General features: G+C 36.4%; 1 protein-coding gene across 4 annotated transcripts in view; it reads right to left on the reverse strand.

The window, feature by feature from the left end:
- Window positions 1–19,823, reverse strand: part of Pkn (serine/threonine-protein kinase N) — a 278,814-nt gene that overhangs the window by 149,730 nt on the left and 109,261 nt on the right. For 2 of the 4 annotated variants that reach the window (XM_067775177.1, XM_067775178.1), the window contains exon 2: window positions 7,266–7,482. The exons of 1 other annotated variant lie outside the window; for it this stretch is intronic. In XM_067775177.1, the coding sequence (XP_067631278.1) occupies window positions 7,266–7,334 (69 nt within the window). In that variant the 5' untranslated portion in view covers window positions 7,335–7,482. Of the gene's footprint in view, window positions 1–7,265; window positions 7,619–19,823 lie in introns of those variants that run through there. One more of the 4 variants, XM_067775176.1, reaches the window with a different exon arrangement.

Below are 19,823 nucleotides of genomic sequence, written 5' to 3' on the forward strand. Positions count from 1 at the left end.
ACAAATCTTGCAATCGATTTTTAAGTAACTTCTCATTAAGCTACAAACGTGAAACTCTACACATAGGTTAGAACACCGTAACAATGCAACAAAAGGGGAAAAATCCGTTAGGTGGCGCACGGTTCGAAATAATTAGATAAGAATTTGAAAATTTTCAAACCAGCTTTTAAGTAACTTCTCGATGAGCTAGAGACTTGAAATTTCAAACTTAATTCAGAGGTCGATGACAGCCGATGATGACACAACACAAAAAGATTCGCTAGGGGGCGCATGGAATGAGATACTTAGAAAAATCGTACGAAACGGAGGGAATTTTGGGATTGATTTTTATGTAAGTTCTCATTGAGCTACAACTGTAAAACTTCACAGATAGGATAAGACGCTGAGAAAATTTAAGAAAAACAGAAAAAATTTCATTAGGTGGAGCACGGATCGAAATATTTAGATTAGAATTTGGAAATTTGGTGTTTTGAGATCGATTTTAAAGTAACTTCTCATTGAGCTACAAACATGAAACCTCAGAGGCAGGTTAAGACACCGTGACAAAGGTACAAAAGGAGAAAAAAAATCTGTATCTGTTAGGTGGCGCACGGATCGAAACAATTAGATAATAATTTGGAAATTTGAAACCGGGTTGTAAGTAACTTCTCTATGAACTAGAGGCTATAAATTTAGAGCTTAATTCAGACGTCGATGCCAGCCGATGACACAATACAAAAAGTTTCGCTAGGGGGCGCACGGACTGAGATATTTAGAAAACTCAAACGGAACGAAGGGAATTTAGGGATTAATTTTTATTTAAGTTTCATTGAGCTACAAGCATAAAACTTAACAGATAGGTTAAGACACCGAGAAAATGTAAGAAAAGGAGGAAATAAAAACAAAATAAAAACATTTTAAGCACTTCCTTTATATAAATGGACAGAAATCGGCGAAAAATGTCTCCTTATATAAAGACATATTCTTTCTAAACTTTGGTTTTTAAATTTTGACATAGAAATTGCAAAAATATTTATGAGAAGTAAAAATATAAAGGTGGTGCGCAATTTATTGACTAATAATATCTCCTTTCCTACCAACTTTCCAATCGAAGTAATGTGCGCTCCACTTTTATATTTTTACTTCTCATAAATATTTTTGCAATTTCTATGTCAAAATTTAAAAATCAAAGTTTAGCAAGAATATGTCTTTATATAAGGAGACATCTTCCGCTGATTTTTGTCCATTTATATAAAGGAACTGCTTAAATTTTTTTTATTTTATTTTTATTTTCTCCTTTTCTTACATTTTCTCGGTGTCTTAACCTATCTGTTAAGTTTTACGCTTGTAGCTCAATGAAACTTAAATAAAAATTGATCCCTAAATTCCCTCCGTTCCGTTTGAGCTTTCTAAATATCTCAGCCTGCGCCCCCTAGCGAAACTTTTTGTATTGTATCATCGGCTGGCATCGACGTCTGAATTAAGCTCTAAATTTTTGGCCTCTAGCTCATCGAGAAGTTACTTACAACCCGGTTTCAAATTTCCAAATTATTATCTAATTTTTGCGATCCGTGCGCCACCTAACAGATTTTTTTTCTCCTTTTATACCTTTGTCACGGTGTTTTAACCTGACTCTGAGGTTTCATGTTTCATTATATAAAAGAAGTGCTTAAATTTTTTTATTTTTTTTTTTTTTAACTATTATGTGTAATGTAACGCATTAAGTAGTGAATCTTATAGAAAAATCCGTGTAGCAGCAGGAATATGCCCTAGGTATTTTTCTGGACTTTGACAGGGCTTTTAACAATGTATCGAAACGAGAAATCATGGAGAGTCTCAACTCGATTGAAGTACTTCCGACCTTAGCAGATTCGATTTGCAGGTTAAGCTGCAGACAGATCATGTCGTTAAGGAGGTCTGTGCAAGGCCACAAAATCTGCAAACAAAGGAAAGACACAGGGTGTGGTATTATTATCAACACTGTGGACGCTGGTCATCAACCTATTATTTAGGCGATTCGATAGAGAACCCGTCAAACTCACGTAGTATGCAGTTATGTGTCAAAAATCAGCTCTCTGATGGATCAGACGCGCGAGATGTACATGCTAGGGCATCCGCCGCCTACGAGGAATAGCCCGATCTAGTATTATTTATTAGGTCTCTAATTGGACTTATCCTATGCTTGGAGGGATAACCCTACAAGAAAAGTATAGCGCAAAATAACTAGGAATTATACTAGATATTAAGATTTCGGGGAAACTCCATGTGGAAGAGAGCGAAGAAAACCTCTGTGGCGCTGTATGCATGCAAGACAATGCGAGAATGCAGGTGGGGCCTGCTGCCCAAACTCTGTCATCGAGTATTTACAGCAATTGTCAGCCACACAAAAAAGTATGTATACCAAAAAACTAGAGAGGGTATGCAGATTATCAATGCTTAGCATAACGGGATACCTAAAAACTACCCCAACAGGCATTACCCTGTTAGCAGATCTTAACTGAAAGTGAAGCGGGCAAAACCGAAGTGGTTTTTTTTCTTTTCAAGTCAATTTTAACCTATAAAAGAGACACATGCCTAAACTGTTACCTAAAATCTTCTAAGTGGTAATGAGGAAACATCACATATATTAAAAGAGCGCGCTCTCCTTGTGGAGGTGATTAAATTTTGCCCGAACTTCTCACAAAATAACCAAGTCTGCTGTATGGTTCCTTACCAAGGTTATAGTGTGTCAGTTTTGAAACTAACCAAGGTTATAGTCAAGTGTTTTGAAATTAATCAATTACCCCGTACTATTCTTATTGGGTGCATGTTGTTCTGCACATCCCGCTTGTAGACCTACTTTCCAAATATATACATTAGGGACTGCATCAAGGCTTAAGAACATAGCAGTTTAGCGCCATCTGTCAAGGTGCTGGAGTGCAAAAAAGCAGAAGCCGGGCCATATATTTATACTGCGTTCACGGTCATAAGGGGATAAGAGGTAAAGAAAGGGCCGATGAGTTGGCAAAGGATGGTGCAGCACTCGTTGGATTGACGGTAGACATCCAAATCCGCTTGGAAAAAATCACAAGGAGATACGACTTGCATATAATCCATCAAGCATAAAAGGCGTGGACAGAAGCGCGGAGCTACAAAATGGCTAAGATCATGTGCTACGACGTTAAGACTCACAAAGTTGCTCATGTATATTAAAGAGAGAAGACTCAAGACTCACACGGGTCAAGGCTCCAGGCAGGTTTGTTATTTGTGTAACCTACTTACTTAATTGGCGCTTAACCGTCTAAACGGTTATGGCCGTCCAACAAGGCGCGCCAGTCGCTCCTTCGCTCCGCCAACCGGCGCCAATTGGTCACACCAAGGGAGTTTAAATCGTTTGTAATTTTTGTAACAATAATCTATAATATAAAAATAAGTCGGGTTTTCCTTCCTGACGCTATAACTCCAGAACGCAGAAGCCGATTTCCACCGTTTTGCATTCGTTGCATTCAGGATCGGCGCACAGGGTCTCGAGATATAGGCCAAAACGTGGACCCGGGTACCCCTAGAATGTGTTTATAGGATATGGATATCAAATGGAAGCTGTTGATGAGTGCTTTAGTAGAGGGTAATTTTCATACACCGGGGTTACTAGGATCTCGATATATAGGCCAAAACGTGGGCCCGTGCACGCCTAGACAGAGTTTTAACATTATGGGTATCAAATTGAAGCTGTTGATGAGTGCTTCAGTACAGGGTAGTTTTCATACCTATTGGTGACTAGGGTCTCCAGATATAGGCCAACACATGGACCCGGATACCCCTAGAATGTGTATTATGGACATCAAATGAAAGCTGTTGCTGAGAACTTTAAAGAAATTTTCATTGTGATATTCGATTTAGTCGCATCAACGTGGCAAAACTGATAAATATGCATGTGAAGCCGAAATAAATACATGAATTAATAATACCCACATACCTATTTACATACGTCCTATTCGATTTGCCTGAAATTAGGTATATACATTTGTCCATATTAGTATTTACGATGCTTTTTTCCGGGAAGTAGACCAGAGACGGACTGGGACTGGGATTAGGACTAGGACTGGGAGTGAGACTGACACTGAGACTCGGAGTGGGACTGGGACTGAGACTTGGAATGGGACTGGAACAAAATGCATACCACTCTCTGGGACTGGCAATAAGATATGAAGAAAAATTAGCAAACTTGAGAGAAGAGGAAAGAGAGCAGGAGACTGAGAAAGAGATAGAATGAGACGAAGATGGAGATAGATAAAGCGAAAAATACGGAGGGAGGAGTGAATACAAAGATTAGGAAAATGTGTAGAGGGGCGAGGGCAGAGATAGACGGAAAAAGCTTATTAAAATGTATGCATATAGTCTGCCGGGTCTGCTAGTTTAATATAAAATAACTTCTAAAACAAACTTCTGGTAACACTACGGACTTATTCAGTCTATGTGAGGTCCCCATGGACGGGCCAGTTCAACCTAACCTAACTTGTAAAATATACATTTTACAAAAAAAACGAAACCCCGCGTTGAAGACAACATATTAATATAATTATAAATTTTTAAAATTCCAAATAAGAAATTCGAAAATTTCATGCAGATGCTTAAAAACTTCGAATTTTTCGAAAACGTTTTCGAACTTGACATGCAATTAATTGAAGAATTTTTTAACGAAAAAAGCAGTAACTAAATTAAAAAATACTAGGCTCGATTTACCTCCGAGGAGATTCAGGCCGAGCTTCTTTTCTAACTAGCGTCATGCAACTTTTTAATTTTCACTGAGAAGTGTTTCATGACGTGTTTGCCAAACCACTGACGAGGAGCGACCCAGCTTAGAAAAGTTGTGATTTTATTGAAAATATCTTTCTCTTTAATGATTTCACAATTTTTAGAGCCTTGAACTTGGGACGTTTGGTGTGACAGGCAAGCAAGCCACGGCGGCCGAAAAAAACACAGGTAAAATTTGCATATCAAATAGGGCGCTATATTTTTTTGCTAGTACAACAGCGAACCGAAAAATAGCAGTGCCAATTAGTTTCTTCTTTTTATTCGATGTTTTAAGAAAAAACTTCTATGAATTTTGTAACTGAAACTATGGGAAAAAAAGTTTTGTTTTCGAAAAAATTCAACCATACAAGAAAATTTTACGAAAATTTCGAACTTTTTAATGGGCAGTTCTCTCAATTTCGTTAAGTAATTTTAGTAATTATATAGGTCTCTCAAAATTCGCATTAGTTTAGTTGGAACTGGCCGGTTCTCAATGATTTTTGAAATGTTTCTTCAGAAAAGGATGCTTCACAATTTTATGGCAGAAAATGTAAAACACCCTGCTGGAAAAAATTAACATCATGGCTAATTTTGAGAGACATATAACTTGTACTCTGTTAGATTAAAATTGATTGGGCTATAAAACTACACTCAAAAAAAAAATAATAAATTTTTTAGAAAAATATATAAATGAATTAAAAAATCGCAATTTTCGAATTTTTTTCGAAACGTTTTTGTTATAGATTTGTATAGTTTCCGTTACAAAATTCATAGAAATTTTGCTTAAAACATAGAAAAATTAATTTAATTGACGAAATTTGATAACACTTGTCACTGCTAATTTTCTGATCGCTGCTGTATATACTACTGGAAAAATATGGACCACCCCAGTTTTCATATCTTCATAACTCCGAATCGAAATGACAATTGACAGGTATATAAAATGACATAATAAATCTATTTATATAAAAAGAAAGGGTAAAATGTGTATTAGTTGGTCGCCGGTGTTTGAAGAGATGCGTCGGTCGAGTTTGGTCACACTTTCACATAAGTTGCGTATACCCCACGCGGTGGTTCTTACATAGGATTGGTTGCGATAGACCAGGGTCTCGAGATATAGGCCAAAACGTGGAACCGGGTACCCCTAGAATGTGTATAGAATATGGATAACAAATGAAAGCTGTTGATGACTTCTTTAGTATACGGTAGTTTTCATACCTATTGGTGACTAGGGTCTCGAGATATAGGCCAAAACGTGGATAAGGATAACACTAGGATGTGTTTTTACATTATGGGTATCACATTGAAGATGTTGATGTATGCTTTAGTACAGAGTAAGTTTTATACCGCTGAGTGTCTAGGGTCTCGAGAAGCCGAAGTAAAGACATGAGTTAATAATACCCACATACCTATTTACATACGCCCCATTCGTTTTGCCTGAAATTTGGTATATAAATTTGCCTATATTAGTATTTACGATCCTTTTCCCGGGACCAGAGACGGACTGGGATTAGGACTAGGACTTGGACTGAGACTCGAAGTGGAACTGGGACTAGGACTAGGAATGGGACTGGAACAAAATACATACCACCCTCTGGGAATGGCAATATGGGATGAAGAAGAATGAAAAGAACTTGAGAAAAGAGAAAAGAGAGAAGGAGACTGGGAAAGAGATAGAATGAGACGAAGATGGAGATAGATGAAGCGAAAAAGACGGAGGGAGGAGTGAATAAAAAGATTAGGAAAAAGTGAAGAGGGGGAGGGCAGAGTTAGACGGAAAAAGCTTATTAAAATGTATGCAGATAGACCAAATTTATGGCAGTACCACGTCTGCCGGGTCTGATAGTAATGTAACATAAACAAGTAGTTACTTTTACTTCATAATTTGTTTTACTTTTAGGGATATAATATAATAATAAATAACAATAAACATTTAATTAAATTTTACTCTAATGTACACTAAAACCTCAATACACTGAAAAATAAAAAGTTAGTAAAAAATACGTCGCAAGTAAATTAGGGCTCTTAAGGCTAGGTTTCCTCGAAACGGTGCTGCTATAAAGCGGCCGTTACATAGCGGTAGACTACGTTGTCAAAAATTTGCAATGTAAAAGTAATTATGTGGAAGCTAAACACAAGGTGAAGTTCACCGTAACAACATCACCGTTTTGCCCACCACTGTTTTCAAAGCGGTGAACATTTTAATTTTGAAATAAACAACATTATTGAATATAATTTTATTTGACGTTTATATAAAAAAATTGAAAAAAAAAATTTAAAGCACGCAAAAATGCAAAACTAAATTTTGCGGATCGTCGGCCGTACCTGTGAGCACACCGGCAGCTCTTTAGCGTTCGTAACATAGCGGTACCGCTTTTGGAGGAAACCAAGCCTTTAGCATCAATGTGGTCAAAAAGTTTTCTTCTGATTAATGCTTTTTTCGTTTTATCAATGTTATTTATATCGAGGTTTTAGTGTACAATCAAAACAAAATATCAATTTTACATACGTACGTGTATATATTCCTTTATGCGCGTTCGTAGATCCTTTAGGAAAACCATATTCATTGTAATGGACGTCATAATTTGGTATTAATCACAGTTATGGTTATTGAACAAATTTTAAAACGCTTTAAACGCAATAAATACAGCACACTTGACATAATTTAATGGCTTTAGCCTTTTTTTTATTTTTAGCTGATGAAAATTTTCAGCTGTCGACCGATGCTAGCTATACTTATTACATGAACAACATATTAAAATTAACTATTTTGAAATAAAAAATATAGAATTTTTTAATTTAAAATTTTTTTTTATTAAAAACTTTTTTTTTTATTTTTTTTATTCAAATTTTTTTTGTTTATTTATTTTTTTTTTATAAATTTTTTTTTTTTTTTTTATTTATTTTTTTTTTTTGTATTTCTTTTACTACAAACTTTTTTATATAATTTTTTTTAATATTTAGCGTTTTTTTTTTGTTTTTTTTTTTTTAATGCACGTTTGTTCGCAAATCCTTAAGTATGCTACTCTTTAATATGTTTGTGCAAATTTTTACACCAAAATCGCAACTAAGCGACAAATTATGAAGCATTTATGAACGATTTCCATCCCTAATCTGATTTTTATCTTCGATAGCAAATGAAAATTTTTCGGAGTAAAAATTTACCAGTTGGTAAAAAAAAAAATATTGAAAATAACCTCTGAATTTATATTTGTTTACCACCAAGCAAGTTTTCCCGATTTTTCACTGATTTCACTGCGAAACGAGTAACTCCTAAACAAATAAATTTTCCCAAAAATTATATACACAACATGTTTCATGATTGCTTTATTATTATTATTATTATTATGAAATTAAACCAAAATTAAGAAATAACTCGCGTCAATTAAGCCGCCAACATCGCAGCGAAATACTCAAGCGAAAATGTCTTGTGAAGCGCATAATGCAATAAAAGCGTGGGCAGACAACAAGAACAACGACGACGACGCCCAAAATAAAATGTAATAAAATTCGTTGGCGAAAGTACGAAAAACATATTGAAAAGTATAACAAAAAACACACGGCATACAACCAGTTAACGAATTCAACAGCGTCAAAATTGCAAAAACAAAAAAATACACTGGAAGAAAAAACCTAGTAAAATCAATCGAATTACGGATCAGTTCAACTGAATATTTGTGTCAATTTGTATCCATCGTAAACAGTTGTTGAATCAACTTCGCACAAATTGTTGATTCTGCATACAAAGTTTCAATAGTCAAATCAACAAAAAAAAAAAAAAAATAGAAATCTGCGGCACGACCCCGCTAAGAAAAACTTTTTCTAAAGATTTTGATGGTGGTTTTTCCTTGCACGCAGGATTTTCGATGTGGTAGGCGTAGGTAGAGGCCCAGAAGTTGCAATGGCAACAAACTGTGCAACGATATCGTAAATCGACTTCAACACCTGCTCTTTGAGCACGAGGCAACCCGGTGCGGAATGCAGTAGCAGAGGGAGCATATATCTAAAACTTTTCGTACCGCCGCCGATAAAGAAATATGGTTATTGGGTGGGTCGATTTGTATGGACGAAAGTTAACCGATATCGCGCCATCGATTTTTCGATAGGATTTGGGCGCAGGAAAAAAGTTCCAATACCCAAAAAAATAGTTTTCGAGGCTGCGAAATTTAATTTTTTTTTGACTTTTTTTCGACTTTGATTTTTAAGGGTTTTTTCATGACCTACAAAAAAAAATTCTTATGTGACAAAAAAAAAAAATGTTTCAATAAAAAAACTGTTATCGCCAACGTTTTTAGTGGACATTTTTGGGTCGGACAGGGTATACATGAACATTTTACATTCAAGCGAAAATTTTTTAGTATTAGGTCATGAAAAAAACCTTGAAAATCAAAATAAAATAATTTAAAAAAATTTTCTAGTTAAACGGTTTTATTGAAAACAATACTTACATGAAGAAATAATAATACTAAAAGCTAGAAAATAATTAGGTAGGTCCTAGGTCATCACACTCCTCATCAATCTAAACTTATTAAGGATCAGTTGGCCATATATATGACTATCAATAGAAATTTGACGCGCATTTATTTTATTTTCAAGTTTTTAGTCTTTATTTAATTGCCTATTATTTCTCATTCTATTTAGTTCATTTAGTGACTCATTATTACAAGGACTCTTTCCTGACAATTTGTTACAATATAAGTCCTCAATACATAATCCTTCCAAATACTTTACTCGACTCTGCACGTCCCTTATTTTAGCGGCGATAGGTTGGCGGAATAAGTTGAAAATTTTACATAATTAGTAGCTAATTAAATGTAAATTAAGTGCGAAAAAAAAAAATTTATAGCTTTACAAAATTTTTTTTTTATGACATTCTGCGCTAAAATAAGACTGAAGTTAGCGAAACCAATCGGCGAAAAGTTGGCGGAAGAAGTTGAAAATTTTACATAATGAGTACCTAATTTATTGCAAATTAGCAGCGAGAAAAAAAATGTATAGCTTTATAAAATTTTTTTTTATGACATTCTGCGCTAAAATAAGACTGAAGTTAGCGAAACCAATCGGCGAAAAGTTGGCGGAAGAAGTTGAAAATTTTACATAATGAGTACCTAATTTATTGCAAATTAACAGCGAGAAAAAAAATTTATAGCTTTACAAAATTTTTTTTTATGACATTTTGCGCTAAAATAAGACTGAAGTTAGCGAAACCAATCGGCGAAAAGTTGGCGGAAGAAGTTGAAAATTTTACATAATGAGTACCTAATTTATTGCAAATTAACAGCGAGAAAAAATATTTATAGCTTTACAAAAAATTTTTTTATGACATTCTGCGCTAAAATAAGACTGAAGTTAGCGAAACCAATCGGCGAAGGGTTGGCGGAATAAGTTGAAAACTTTACATAATGAGTACCTAATTTATTGCAAATTAACTGCGAGAAAAAAAATGTATAGCTTTACAAAATTTTTTTTTATGACATTCTGCGCTAAAATAAGACTGAAGTTAGCGAAACCAATCGGCGAAAAGTTGGCGGAACAAGTTGAAAATTTTACATAATGAGTACCTAATTTATTGCAAATTAACAGCGAGAAAAAAAATTTATAGCTTTACAAAATTTTTTTTTTATGACATTCTGCGCTAAAATAAGACTGAAGTTAGCGAAACCAATCGGCGAAAAGTTGGCGGAAGAAGTTGAAAATTTTACATAATGAGTACCTAATTTATTGCAAATTAGCAGCGAGAAAAAAAATTTATAGCTTTACAAATTTTTTTTTTATGACATTCTGCGCTAAAATAAGACTGAAGTTAGCGAAACCAATCCGCGAAAGGTTGGCGGAAGAAGTTGAAAATTTTACATAATGAGTACCTAATTTAGTGCAAATTAACTGCGAGAAAAAAAATGTATAGCTTTACAATTTTTTTTTAATGATATTTTGTGATCGATCTGCAGAGACGGCGGACATATCCTACTGGAAGGCGACGTAATCTGATGAGGGCACAACAGACCAATGGTCGCAGTGCAATCCTCTATAAATTTTCGATCTATCTGTGGTAGGGAAACTTTTAACGTCCATAATGGAATTGTACCTTAAAGCAAAATCAATTTCTCGATGATAACAAATTGCACTGTGCAACAAGGTTATACGTAATTGATGAAACCAAAAGCAAAGAAAGTCTTATCCCTCGAATAACAAAACTCAATCACGGATTTTTTCCTATTTCCTATTTTGGTTAGAGGAACTCATTTTTGATGTTCACTTTTACCTAAAACTTTTTTGACGTTCACTTTTACCTCAAAATTTACGTATGGTCTAAGAAAAAAATCGTAAAATTATTTTTATGACAAAACTTCGTTCTTATAATATAAGAAACCATATTATTTATATTCTTAAATTCTATGAATACGGTTTTGGAAGAGGTTTTCTTAAAATATACGCACTTTTCCTTAGTATACATGCACTTTTTTGGTTTAAATAAAAAAAAATAAATGTAAGGCGCGATAACCTCCGAAGAGATCTAAGGCCGAGCTTCTCTTCCAATTTGCGTCGTGCTCCTCTTGATTTTTCCCTACAAATTGGCCGGACGGGACCTACATGTTTTATGCCGACTCCGAACGGCATCTCCAAGGCAGATGAGTTTTCACTGAGAGCTTTTCATGGCAGAAATACAATCGGAGCGCTTGCCAGACACTGCCGAGGGGCGACCCCGCTTAGAAAAATTTTCTTCTAATTGAAAAATCTTATTTCTAAAATTTTGATGTTGCTTTGCCCGGGAGTTGAACCCAGGGCATACGGTGTGATAGGCGGAGCACGCTACCATCACACCACGGTGGCCAGTGTAACAATATAAGAGCAATATACGATAACATACAAATTCTTTAATAAGATCGAGCGTTACTGAAGTTTCTTTATGAATAGGGTTAACAAATTTATGAATATACAATAAAAATATAAGTGAAAACAATCCATGTTGGTTTTCTTTTCTTGTGGTTTTATCAATTACGGTGAGATGAACCCCCATTTTGACACACTGTGCTATAACTATTAAACCATAAAAGCCCAATTACATAGAACTTTGAAAACTTTGACATAAGTTGCGCTCCCATTGTTATACACAAAAAGTTTGTGGAATGTAAACCCGAGAAAAATTTTAAGCCATTTGCAAAAATGAAGGGTGCATCCGTCAATATTTTAACGAAAGTTTTATGTACACCGACCTTAAAAGTTAAAAAATGACTTACTGGAATCGCGGAGTAAACGGTTAGAAAAATTTGGTAAATAATAGGCATTGGCTTTTGTACCAGACTCGGACGTAAAAAGAGCGACTTGATCATTAATTTTTTTTGCCCATGTAAACCACCAATTAGAACGGCTCCGATTTTCTGAAATGCCGTGTTCATCGTCAGAGATTACTCCTTCCTTCACTCCATAATCTTTTTCCGTAGCATCGTTTTCCTTCAAAATATTGCCTGCGCCCGTAGATTTGTGGATCAAAAAATTCAACTGTTTTTAGCATTCTGTGCTTTCCTCAGTACCTGATATTTGACCTTCGGTTTCACATTGCGTAACTGTCAGCAATGCCTTAAATATATTTTCTGCATCATCTACATTTCGACACATTATGAGTTGTCCGACGGCCGCGAGTAAAAGTGTACGGATTGGTTTGGAACATTTTTTTAATTCGCTCGAGTAGTTCTTTATAAAATGCGCTACATCGATTCGCACATAACATTTTGGAAGTTTGCTTTTATAACCGTCAGCATAATCTTCGATAGTGAAATATTCCGTATACTCTCTTATGGCTGCTGTCAGCAATGCCCTTGAGCCGTCGGTAACAACTTCTTTCGGGTGAGGAGCGCCAATCATGCACATGTTCATCAACCACGTTCGGATACTGACAGTAGAGTGTGCCTCTAACAAAAACTGGGAAATTGAAAATTGACCAGCATCGCAATTGATGACACTTATGTATAAGAAGACGTCGTGGCTCAATGTCCCATCCGGTCTTCTTAATTTGGGTACGCGAACTCCACTCGCATCGATACATAGTGTCACCTTTTCTGTTTTTGTCAATCTTTTGTAAATGTTGAGTTGACGCGATGTCATATAAAAGACATCGAAGGGATTGTGGCCAATTTTATGGATGGTATTTGGTTTTAGAGATTTGAGGATGTCCAAAGCACGAATAGGGTCGGGATCCAATTATTCGCGAGTAGTTTTATCATGCTTCGCCTTATGTAGGACGTTTGCTTTGAATAAGAATGGAGCTTCAGGCCGTCCTGGTTCCATAAGACGTTTTGCCTCTTGAGCTCGAAACGCTTCTGCACTTGTGTGTTTCAACATTTCTGCGACTTCCATTCTTTTCGCACCTCTCAAATTGCGTTTTCCGCATTGTTTCACTCCAACACTTGCTGAGCAATTAATATTGACGAAGTTTTCGTTATTCGTCAAAATACCTTTCAACGTGGACCCACATTTGCAATGACCTGTGAAATAACGTCATTCTAAAAAAGCTGTCTTTTCCTTAGAAGGATTACATAATTTATGATGTAAGTGTCCGAACGTCACCATTACAAAATAAAACTGGATTTTCTTGGATAAATTCTAAGATACATTTTCTTCTTAGTTTTTGATAACTCTACTGACTTCTAAAGATATAGCGGACTAGCAGCAATTCCGAAGGGACTGCCGTCGAAATTACCGACCAAATTCCGAGATTTCTCTCACAATCTATTACATTTTCCACCGACAGCAGTACCGTGGGAATTGCTGCTAGACCCCACAATAATTTGAGTACTACCGTACTCTTTGCGAGACATACCTCACATTGTAGTTCCGCCAAAAACTGGAGTAAGGGGGCAAAAATCCCTTTTCCATAGGTGAAGACATATATTGGCCCATAACTTTCTTTTTAATTGCTCTATGAAAAATATTTGGATGCCATTGAAATGAAGACAAAGTTCAAAGAATATACAGAGAAACCCCTCCTAAGGGACACCTCTATTGGACGGACACCTCCCTTGGCCGGACAGTTTTTCATGCACCAAGTTTTAAGTACATTTTTTAGAACAAATTGTCCTCCCTTAGGCGGACATTGTCTTGTCCGGACGCGGACAGTTATTTGCTTTAAAATTGGAAAAAAACTCTACTGAGCGGACACGAACCTCTATCAACGGACGCTGCTATCAGTTTTCATAACAAATCAATCATAAACCTCTCTTGAGCGGACTGGAACCCCCCTAAGCGAAAAAAATTTATATACATACATAAATATTATGGTACATATGTATTTACCAAATAAAAAATGGGGATTCCCAGAATAAAACCAAGTGGGCGTTAGATAAACAATCAAATTTAAAAGTCGTCACAGTGGAGATGTAATTACATAATAAAATGTTCGTTAGATAAATTTTCAGGATAAACGATTACTAGTGACAGTGAGTTAATTGTGTTCAGTCATATTGTAAATATTAGATGTGTTATAAGATGGCGAGGTCAATCCTGAGCTTAAAAAAAATTAAAAATTGAAATAATTAACGCTAGTGAGGAAAATAATTTGTCTGTTCGTACATTACCCGAAAGGTAAGTTTGAAATTAAAATCGTACAAACCCTATTTTGATTTATGATCTGTTTGTTATTGATTAAAGCTGCCCGATTTTTTGATCAGGTTCAAAATTGGAAAATTGGAACGCAGCCTGTTGATGATAAAAAAATTCGAATAAAATGGCTGTCTGGCAGCAATGTTGAATTCAAAAGGTATTTTATGAAATGTGTTCTGGCTGGTTTACTAGGGCAAGAAACCAAAACATTCCCATATCTGGGCCAATTATACAAGGCTACAAAAATGGCGAACCCGTCATAATATAAAGTTTAGATACCTTTGTGGTGAAATTGCTGCTGTTAATATGCAAGACGTACAGCAATTTTTAGAAAAACTACCGTATTTGGTGATTGGGTATAGCGCCACAAAAATATGTTCAATGCTGACGAGACAGGTCTTTTTTTCAGAACTTTGCCAAACAAAACATTGGCTCTAAAAAAACGAAGTGTGCCGTGGAGGAAAACTTTCGAAAGAAATACTGACTGTCCCATTTTTTTGCAAATAGGGCCGGCGAAAAAGAAAAACCTTTTGTTATTTGGAAGGCTGCTCGTCCGAGAGCAATTGCATCATTACATACGAAAAATCTTCCAGTAAATTGGCAGTCCAATAAAAAGGCTTGGATGACGCGTGATGTTATGACACAGTGGCTGAAAGATTTCGACCAGAGAATGGAGTTGCAAAACGGAAAATTTCTATTGCTTTTAGATAACGCGGCATCCCACCCACGAGATATAAGTTGAACAATGTAAAAATACTATTTCTGCCTAGCAACACTACTTCAGTTTGCCAGCCTCTTGATCAAGGAATAATCCAAAATTTAAAAATTCACTACCGCAACTTGTAAGTGAAAAACATATTGGTGAGCAAAGAAACTGGTTCCACTAAAAAAAAATAAGAACGCTTAGAGGCAATACACTTTATAAAGGAAGACCGGGCAAAAGTTCAAGCAGAAACCATAAAAAATTACTTTCAAAAGGCAGTGTTCGACAAAAATTGTAATCCGGCACTTGAATTCGAGCCCGAAGATGATATACCGCTAGCTTCAATTTTTGATTTATCGAAAGCTTTTGGGGATTCTACTTCTTCGAATCCGGATGACTTTGTGGATATAGATAACAATGCATGGACTGAAAGTTCAGACCTCGAGTTAGATGTTGTTATTGACAACATAGAAACAATTGATGACAATAGCACTGATGCTGAGATACAGATGAAGTTAATGAAACTTCCACAAGCGAAACCGCCTTGAATGCTGTTTAAATTTAAAAAGATTTTGCAGCGAATACCTTTTTGCGTTCGAAATGTTGCAAAAATTAGAAAGTCATTTGAAAAATAGTTTTATTAAAAAAAAAACCTTAAGCAAACGACAATTCACCAATTTTTTAAATAATGAGTCTGATATTTATGGATTTATATTACTTATTATCTGAAGTATAATTTATGGCGGCCACCGTGGTGTGATGGTAGCGTGCTCCGCCTACCACATCGGATGCCCTGGGTTCAAACCCCGGGCAAAGTAACATCAAAAATTTTAGAAATAAGGTTTTTCAATTAGAAGAAAATTTTTCTAAGCGGGGTCGCCCCTCGGCAGTGTTTGGCAAGCGCTCAGGGTGTATTTCTGCCATGAAAAGCTCTCAGTGAAAACTTATCTGCATTGCAGATGCCGTTCGGAGTCTGCATAAAATCAGGCATGCATAACCAACGAACCGATATCATTTCGTTACGATAATTAACGTTAATAAATGAAACAAAGTCATTTCGTTTCGTTTATTAACGTTAAGAACGTCAAATTAACGAAATGATTTTGTTTCGTTTTGTGCCATATCAAAACGAAATCAAATCGTTGATTATTAATTTCAAACTATGCTGGCAAAGCTGATTGATGACGGAGTCATTAAAGGTGAAAGCATTAGCCAAGCTGATTGCAACTTTTCTAATGAATTTTGACAGTACGACCATTTCTCAGAGTATTTTTGACATTACCACCAACGAATTACACAAACAAATTACATGGAGTTTGTGTGTGTATGTCCGCTCGCTGTTACCACATGGCTATAGCATTGCCAGCACAATTCAAACATAAAGTATCACGTTTTTGTTAACGTTTTTAACGTTAAGGAAAGCTTTTCGTTTCGGTTAAAAACGAGATACAATTTATCTTGATAATTTCTTTATCGATAATATTTCGAAGTGTTTCAACGGAAACGGTGGACATTTTTTGATAAACGATTAGCTTAACGTTAAGGTGCATCCCTGCATAAAATCATGTAGGTCCCGTCCGGCCGTCCGGTTTTCAACTTATTCCGCCAACCTTTCGCCGATTGGTTTCGCTAACTTCAGTCTTATTTTAGCGCAGAATGTCATAAAAAAAATTTTTGTAAAGCTATAAATAATTTTTCTCGCTGTTAATTTGCAATAAATTAGGTACTCATTATGTAAAATTTTCAACTTCTTCCGCCAACTTTTCGCCGATTGGTTTCGCTAACTTCAGTCTTATTTTAGCGCAGAATGTCATAAAAAAAAATTTTGTAAAGCTATACATTTTTTTTCTCGCAGTTAATTTGCAGTAAATTAGGTACTCATTATGTAAAATTTTCAACTTATTCCGCCAACCTTTCGCCGATTGGTTTCGCTAACTTCAGTCTTATTTTAGCGCAGAATGTCATAAAAAAAAATTTTGTAAAGCTATACATTTTTTTTTCTCGCAGTTAATTTGCAATAAATTAGGTACTCATTATGTAAAATTTTCAATTTATTCCGCCAACCTTTCGCCGATTGGTTTCGCTAACTTCAGTCTTATTTTAGCGCAGAATGTCATAAAAAAAAAATTTGTAAAGCTATAAATTTTTTTTTCTCGCACTTAATTTGCATTTAATTAGCTACTAATTATGTAAAATTTTAAACTTATTCCGCCAACCTATCGCCGCTAAAATAAGGGACGTCGACTCTGCGCCACGTATGCTTGTCCCTCCTCCAACTCCAAAATATTTTGATGTCACTTGTTCCAAATACGAGCTAAATAGGACATCATTGGTCGCTTTCTATTCATGTATGTATTATGTGTTCCAAATATGGACCAAATCGGACCACAAATACGATTTTTGTGAATATCTCCATTAGGGCGGGTCGATTTAAAAATCGCTCATTGCTCTGTGAGATATTCTAGGGACCAAAATAAGAAAGAACCATACCTCTAAAACGAATTCTTTTTTTCATAGGTCGCTTTCTATCCCTGTATGTATTATGTGTTCCAAATATGAGCCAAATCGGACCACAAATACGATTTTTGTGAATATCTGGATACTTGCGCCACCTAGCGGTGATTTTTTTCTTATTATTGCATTCTCATCGGGTTCTGAACTATATTCCAAGTTTCAAGCTTGTAGCTTATCGGGAAGTTACTTAAATTTCAATTACAAAAAAGTGCTGTCCAACCAGCCTGTCTTAGGTTGACCGTTTAAAAATGAATTTTCGCCGGCTCGAAAATTATTTTTTTGGGTATGCGTGGTGGAACTTTTTTTTCCTGAGCCAAAGTCCTATCGAAAAATCGATGGCGCGATATCGGTTAATAAATTGACCCAGTCTAATGGTTATGCCTAGAGAGCTAGGTTAAAAGCTAACACGGCAAGAAAAGTGTGTGAACGCTACCGCGAGTTGAAAAGGGGAGCGAGAAGAGAAGCGCATTTATAGGAAGAAAACAGCCGTGGCAGAAAGGGTTGAGTGTGAGGAGCTATCAGCCGGTTCTATGAACCGAAGCGCCTCGTGATTTGTTCGACCAAGGGCTGCCATTTCAGTGTAACACCATTTAGCACTGCTACAACAACAACAGAAGCTGGAGCTAATAGCCACAACCGGGTCAAACAGAAGGTTTTAAGCCCGGGTCAAACTCCTTTAAAGACGAAAATGGTGGCCAGGTAAACATATGTCCAGAATGTCCTTATAAATGGAGAACACGATAAAACGACCAGGGAAGGTGATGAACCCGGCCGCAGTCGATGATGATGGAATAAAGTTTCCGCCCACCCGACTATGACAATGTAGGAATAGCGATAACCAGATTACGTCGGCGAGGAGTTTGTAAGGCACATGCATCAACTTCTATGCAAAATATGGTCGACCGTGTGCATGCCCCACGATTTGAATCTAAGTGCTCTGTGAAAGTCCACAAACTGCACCAGCTATCGGACCTTATCCTGTCAAGACCATTGTGTGAACGAAGCACATCGTGCGACTTCACACCTGGTAAAAATACCATCGATCGGATTTTCACTATGCGCCAAATCTTGAAAAAACCCCGCGAAAAAAGAATTGACACACATCACCAATTCGTCGATTTATAGCTGCCTGGCGTGCAGGTTGGACGGACATAACTGTTTAAACGGCTAATAGCCAATTAAGTAAGTAAGGTGGCTGCCCAACAGTTGTTCTCACCCTTAGTATACCAATGGAAACTGTTAAAATAACAGATTTCCGTCAATATTAGAATAACAATGGTTGTTGATGGCACGATAGTCATAAGTACAAAGTAGTGAGCGCCGTGAACGTAAGTTTCTCTTTAAAATGAGCTGATGTATTTGCTTAATATTGACAGTTGTTATTTTTACAGAATATAGTTAGCTTGAGACCAACAGTTTTTTCTGTTGAAATAACTAAACAAATTTTTTTATTTGACAAAAACCCGGGTGAATTAATATTGTGGCGAATGTTGGCATCATGTTGTGGCGAATGTTGACATCATGTTGTGGCGAATGTTGACATGTATGCTGTTAGTAAATAATCACGCAACAACAAAATCACGAAACAGCCACTCTTATATACATGTCCACGTTAAATCTAGCAACACTTATGTATAAGACGACGAAGAGATATCACACACACACACACATGTAGTCATGTTGTTGTTGTTGTTGTTGTTGTTGTTGTTGTTGTTGTTGTTGTAGCGATAAGGTTGCTCCCCGAAGGCTTTGGGGAGTGTTATCGATGTGATGGTCCTTTGCCGGATACAGATCCGGTACGCTCCGGTACCACAGCACCATTAAGGTGCTAGACCGACCATCTCGGGAACTATTTATGTGGCCACATTAAACCTTCAGGCCATCCCCTCTCTCCCCACCCCCAAGTTCCATGAGGAGCTTGGGGTCGCCAGAGCCTCGTCTGTTAGTGAAACAGGATTCGCCACGGATAGGTGAGGTTGACAATTGGGTTTGGAGAAGCTATATATTGCGCTGGCAACCTGAAGGGTTGCGCTACACACCCCTTGAATCTGGTATTTTAGTCGCCTCTTACGACGGGCATACCTACCGCGGGTATATTCTTACCCCCTTACCCGCTGGGGCCACATGTAGTCATCAGGCGGAGTAGTTACTTACACATACACACGCATATGGCTATAAACTACAAATATACACGTAAGCTGGTAACCAAGAATGAGCTGCAAGAGTTCTATATGGTGAAACATCTAGACCTTTGCAG

Source organism: Eurosta solidaginis, chromosome 3 (assembly GCF_040869045.1).
Source record: "Eurosta solidaginis isolate ZX-2024a chromosome 3, ASM4086904v1, whole genome shotgun sequence".
NCBI classification, from domain to species: Eukaryota; Metazoa; Arthropoda; class Insecta; order Diptera; family Tephritidae; genus Eurosta; species Eurosta solidaginis.